The 6,578-nt window shown below is 37.3% G+C and overlaps 1 protein-coding gene across 1 annotated transcript; it reads left to right on the plus strand.

Annotated features, from left to right (window-relative positions):
* The first annotated feature begins 480 nt into the window (after positions 1 to 480).
* LOC142624112 (uncharacterized) lies at positions 481 to 2,678 on the plus strand. Its single transcript, XM_075797623.1, has 5 exons — positions 481 to 751; positions 988 to 1,253; positions 1,468 to 1,561; positions 1,822 to 1,933; positions 2,120 to 2,678. Exons 1-5 carry the CDS (start codon positions 616 to 618, stop codon positions 2,292 to 2,294), a joined length of 783 nt encoding a protein of 260 aa, XP_075653738.1. The 5' UTR covers positions 481 to 615; the 3' UTR covers positions 2,295 to 2,678.
* Positions 2,679 to 6,578: the final 3,900 nt, after the last annotated feature.

A 6,578-nucleotide genomic window follows, 5' to 3' on the forward strand; every position in this document is an offset into this window, starting at 1 on the left:
TTTTTTTTAATGTGAAAATATGGATCAACCCGATCCGATCCAATTTTTTGCCATCTTTGAAGGTAAACATAAGAATCTAGTCCCATGACATTGTTAGAGTTTAAAGTTTACACATCTGGCACCAAATCCTAGCCTGAAATTTTTTAAATCTGAATTGGGAGTTCTACCTTTTTTTTAGTTGCTATTCTATTCTATTCTATGATTAGTAGAAATTGACGTGTAATATTGGAGAGAATTGATTACATTATTTATCATGCTCTGCCTAGCTAGCTAGCTAATTATGAAAGAGATCGAGTGGGTTATAAAAGAGGGAGGCAACAAAGCACAAAGCGAAATGCTTCTCACAAAGGAGGCAACGACTCAGACAGCGACGGTGCAGATTATACTCTCTGTCTAATTTTATCTTCCTCCTCCTCCTCCTCCTCCTCCTCTTCTTTATATCTCTCTACTGAATACTACTATACCTACCTACTACCACTCTTTCACTCTCTTTTTCTTTCCTTTTCTCTCTCTCTCTCTCTCTCTCGCTCTCTTGTTTATTCCTATCTATATACATCTCCTTGCCATAATTAACTAAGCCCTAAGCTAATTAGTTAGCTGATCAGAATACCCAAGATGCGTAGCATGGTTAGCTCCACCTCCAACAAAGGCATCGCCGCCATTGTCGGCGTTGGACCCAAGCTCGGCCGCTCCATCGCTCGCAAGTTTGCCCACGAAGGCTACACCGTCGCCATCCTAGCTCGTGACTTAGGTATACACTGCTATCCCTTTTTCTCTACTCTTACACTCTTACACATAATTAAAAGGATATAGAAAAATAAGATTAGTATGACCAAGATGAAACGCACAAATAGAGAGATGACCCAAAATGTTTAATATTATTATTATTATTATTCCAAAGACTTCTCTTTTTTTTTTTTTTTAAGGTTTTCCCTTTTTTTCTCTGTGGCATATACTATAATATTATCTATATGTATGAGTTTGTAGGAAGATTGTCTCGGTTTGCGGATGAGATAGCGAGGGAAGAGAAAGCGCAAGTATTTGCTATAAGAATCGACTGCTCGGAGTCAAGGAGTGTAAGGGAGGCATTTGAAGGTGTTTTATCGCTGGGATTTGTGGAGGTTTTGGTGTACAATGCTTACTCTAACACTAATACGAATTGGCAACCCACCAACTTCTCTGACATTCGAGTTGAATCCTTTCAGAAATCCCTCGCTGTCTCTTCCGTTGGTGCCTTCCACTGCGCCCAACAGGTATCATCGTACACTACTACTATAATCATCTTCAATTCCCATGTTATTATATAGACTTTCAACCTTAATTTTCGTTTCATTAATATATGTTGTCGGAAACCAAACACTTTTTTTAACTGATTCTTTCCTTATTTTGCTGTGTTCGCTATAATTTTCTGGGTTTAAATTGATTGGATTTGTAAATTTTTTTGGGTAACCATAAAATTGGAATTAGGTTCTTCCGGGCATGGTTGAAAGAGGAAGGGGGACAATTCTCTTCACGGGCTGTTCAGCTTCTCTCAATGGCATTCCCGGTTTCTCTGAGCTATGTAATTCTTCTTCTTTTTCTCTTTTTCTTTTGGGGTTTCTGAACCAGTCAACTATTGCTTGTAAAGTAGCAAGTTACAATATCCAAAAGCGATCCATTGAAAGATTCACCTTTTGTAGTTTGGCTAATGTTTAAAGTGTCCCTACACACAAGTCGAATACACTCCTCAACTTTTTAATTTTTGTTTTCCAAGAGTAATAGTGATGCTTTGTTATTAATATTATTATTTTAATGTTGTTCTCCGTGTACGGAATGAGACAGGTTGTGGAAAATTCGCTTTAAGAGCACTCTCACAGTGTCTGGCGAGGGAGTTCCAACCTTTGGGTGTACACGTCGCTCATGTTATCATTGACGGGGTTGTTGGCCCACCTAGGTTCTCTTGCATCTCTATTAACCGAGTCTATATTATACATACTCTGTTCCTTTCCTTTCCTTTAATAGAAGAATCTAGCATTCATGCATGTATACCTACCTACATACTACTAGCTATAACTATACACTTTATATTATATATATATATATATATATAATAAATTTCCTCTTTTTGTATTTGCAATAGATTCCAGGCATCAACGTCTCAGAGAACGTTGGTTGGGGAACAACAGAGCGGAGGACGGGACGGGTCAATGGACCCAGACTCGTTGGCTCAAACCTACTGGCACTTGCATGTTCAGGACCGAACGGCTTGGACCCAAGAGATTGATCTCAGTCCTTGCAATACTAGATTTTTCTAGTTTTCTTCAATATGGGAAATTATGGGGTTTCAGTGAATTATTGAATATTTAGTTTATTTTCTTTTGGCTACTACTACACTGTTACTGTTTGATTCCTCGAGCCAATTAATTGCTAGCTAACTAGACCCCACATCCTTCAAGACAACTTGGAGGACTCACGGATCAACACCCAACTCGTACCTCTATATATGTGTCCCACATTACTCTTTCGGGGGATCAGGTTAAACCAAGTTTGGACCAAGCTAGCATATTATTGTTGTTATTATTATATTTTGTACAATTGGAGGTAGGTGTTTGTAATTTTTGAAGTCATGTTTGATTTGGGTGTGTGTATATATAAATTATTATTATTATTATTATGTGAGTAAAGATTTGATTTTGTGATGATTAAAAATGTAATTATATGATTAGTATTTGATAAAAGGAATAAATTTTCCGATGATTAATCTGTCGGTTCTAAATGATGTTTTATGGGGGGATTAGACTTCATAAAAGATTATTAAAAAAAATGAAAAGCAAAGAAAAGACTTTTGTATGGTAGGGACCCACATAGGGGAAGCTGAAGGATAGATAGAATTATAGGTTGGGACAGTGTTGCATGGACAATAGAATGACTTCGTGTTCTAATTAAGGACGCACAGAGTTCTCTGTACTAAAACTTCCAAAATAAAAAATAAAATAAAAAAACCCTTCAACTTTTCCCAAATTTGTCTTGTACATGAAATTAGGGAAATTATTATTATTAATATTATCATCCCTACGCATAAATATAAAAGTATCTTTCCAAAAACCGAGGAGAAGATAAAAGCATGAGAGGATAAAAAAAAAAATGCTAAAGACGCATAAAAAAATAATTTGTATTACAATTTGATTACGTAGCAACTTGTGAGTAGAAATGTAATAATAATTCTGTATAAAAACATATTTTTACTACTTATAAGTCGCCACATCAATAAGTTGTTGTATAAAATTTGATGTATCTCTAACTCCGGTCAAAAAAAAAAAAATGGTAGGCCCTCACACACAGTCAAAAGGCTCCTTACATGTCGGTCCTGATATTTAAAAAAAGAGCCGTCATTTGGTGGTGGGCCTATAAAGTTTAGCCACGTCAATTTGGATGACATAATCACCGTTCCCCACCTCCACACGTCTATACAAAATTCACAATATTTCTAAATTAGGTCTTGACAAAATTTTATGTTACTTACCTGGACGGGGTCAATGGGTGATCAATAAGTAGCCATCTTATATGTAAAGTAATAAGTTATGTTAAAAATATTGTAAAATTATTATGATTTTGTTGGGGTATTTTTAACTTAATTGACTGGTTTACTTTTTCGTCTCCTTTCACTTACTTCTTCGTCCACTTCTCCCTATATGTGGTATCAGAGCCATAATCAACCTTTCACTGTGAACTAGCAGTTTTATGTTGCCAATCTTGCACTCAACATCCATCTACATGCAATATTTTCCAAAAACTGGTAAAGCCTCAGAATCAGTTTCTCTCTCCTTTGATTAGTACACTTGACTTATTGTCCTGATTAGTATGCTCTGTGATTAACAGTTGCCACTTACTGTGGATCCTCTGTGATAATCACATCAGAAAACGGGATTTGATAATCAAGTAGAAAACTAAGGAGTTGTACTAAAAGTGTCAAAGAATTATTTTTCCTGAGTAGTCTAGTGGACGTGAGCCTAGGAGTGGCGTTTTAGTCCTGTCAGATCTTAGGCAAATTGTTCTTCATTTTAGAAACAGTCATGGCCAGTTTCAGCGATCATCCCAGGAGTCTCGCCCCGATGCAAATATCGATACCATTACCACTTCTTGTGATCTTTCCCTTAGAAAATCTACTGCAAATAGATTAGAGTATCTATATGAAATATCCCATATTCCTGAAGATAGTAAAATACCTATTACAGACTTTCCCATTGTAAATCCCTATACTGTGTTTGATAAACCCCAAAAAACTTTCAAAAAATCCATAAAAAAATTTTTAGGTCCTTCTCAACCCTCTAGTGTTAAAGAGTCTTCCCAGCAGATTCTCAAAGAAAGATATGAAGCAGGAGACCCAGAAGTTGACCTCCTTGGAGAACCCTCAGGAAGGTTTGATTACTATGTCCTTTACCCCAGATCCAGAAAACAAAAAATTCCATCCTTTTCCCCATGCAAAGAAAATCATGTTCAAAACCAACAAAACCAGAAACCACCTTTAATCCCATATTACCAGAAAGTCCTTCCCCAAATACAAAAATGTCAACCCAAGCCTCCCAGTCAAACCCACACACAAAAACCCTTACCTTGTTACATGTTTGACCATGCATCACCCTCATACTCACAAAATTTTCCTCCCTTAGAAAGTTTTGACCACCCACAAGCTAATGTAAACCATGTTTGGAAGATAAAAAACCCTGTTGGAACCAATCCAGATGGAAGTAAAAAACAGGTCTCATCAGCTGAAGCAGCCCTTAATTGGCAGGCAGAAAATGCTGTAGCATAGAATCAAGTCCTTTAAAAAATTCTTGATAACCAACAAAAGTTGACTGAAGCGGTATCCAATACCTTTTCATCCTCAAATTCCCTCATTGAAGATTTGAAGAAGAAGATAATGTCAATTGAACAAGAATTGGAGACAATTGTTTCTACAGTAAAGGATTTGTCTATATCCTTTCCCCTCATTGGGCAAAAAGAAAAAGAAAAAGAAAAAAAGCAGTTGTTGATGCAACTCCAGTCTTTGGAGAATTCGCAAAAGGCAGTAACCCAAGCACTTCCAATGCAAGTTTACATGCCATACCAACCTCGTCATTCACTGTATAAAGACCTGTCCATACCAGTACCCTCACCATTTTCCCCAGTTTCCCCATACCAAAACCTCCAACCATTAAACATGACACATCCAGCTCAAAACCCTTTTAAACCATGTGGACTCTTTCCCAACATACCAAACCCAACACTACTACCTCAACTAGAACCCAGACTTGAACCTCCAACCAAACCACAAAATGAACCTTCTCCCATAAAAAAAGACAAAGAACCATTATACCAACCACCAGATCCAACTATTGGTGCTTCCTCCAGACCCCCAGATATGAACCTGTTAGCCATAAACACTGACCCTCCAAACCCGATATCATCATTTCTCAGAACTTTAACTCTTCAAGAACCAACGGAACCCTTTGTCCTCCCAGTCATTGATGAGCAGAATCTAGACTTGTCGATCTTGACTTACAACTGTAAGTCTTCATGACTGATCCAAAAGTGGAAGAAGAAGATGATGTCCTCCGCCCTAAACAACCTCCACCTCCACCACCACCAATATTTCCTACACCACCTGTCATCCCTGATCATCATACAAGATTAACCTACTCATCAACCACAGATTCAAAACACCTGTTCACCCTTGATAACAGTCCTCCTTCCAAATGGCATGATGAAATTTTCAACATGTATTCATGGTGTACAGCAACTTCAAGCCCCAAACAATACATTGCCGAATAATTGCCAAATTTGTAGCAAGACTCACAGGTAGACGAGACAATGGTGGATTAACCTTGGAGAATACAGGCAAAGACAAGCAGCCCCGAGCAGTAACACACTCGAGGATTTTTTCACGATCCTCCATAATGAATTTCTTGGTTCATTAGCCCATTACACTGAAGTAGCTAGAGATGAGTTCCTATTGATGAAATGCTGTTCTTTTGAAAGAAAAGATTTGGAGAAACATTTTGACAGAATGTCAAGCAGATATTATGCCTTTAATGGCATGGATGATGTCAATTCCAAGCACACTTTCTTGAATTCTTTTCCAGAACCACTTGGTGATGAAACTCTTCGCATGATGAATCTTCAAAAAATCACCTTGCAGCAAGCCTCTCTTGGAGAAATCTATCAGCATGTCCTTATTGCTTTGGAAAAACTATGCAATCAAAGAAAGTTTCTTTCGAGTATTGACAAGATCCATAGCAAGCTCAAAGACAATTGCAAAAGAAAAGATTTGCAGATTAAGTGTTATGATAAGAATTGTTCTTGTCCAACCAAGAGAAGAGATCATTACAAAACGTATTCTTGGAAGAAGAAGAAATATTCTCATCCAAAGAAGAAGTTTTTTAGAAAAAAGAAATGGAAGTTTCTCAGAAGAAAGCAATTCAAAGGAAAAAATTCAAAAGTCTGTTTTGTATGCAGAAAGCCTGGTCATTTTGCAAAAAATTGTCCAAAGAAAGCAAAAGCAGCAAAGCTTTTGGAGTAAGCCCAGATTCATGCAGATGATACCCCATTTTCAGATGTGG

The sequence above is a fragment of the Castanea sativa genome, chromosome 2 (assembly GCF_040712315.1).
Source record: "Castanea sativa cultivar Marrone di Chiusa Pesio chromosome 2, ASM4071231v1".
Lineage (NCBI taxonomy): Eukaryota > Viridiplantae > Streptophyta > Magnoliopsida > Fagales > Fagaceae > Castanea > Castanea sativa.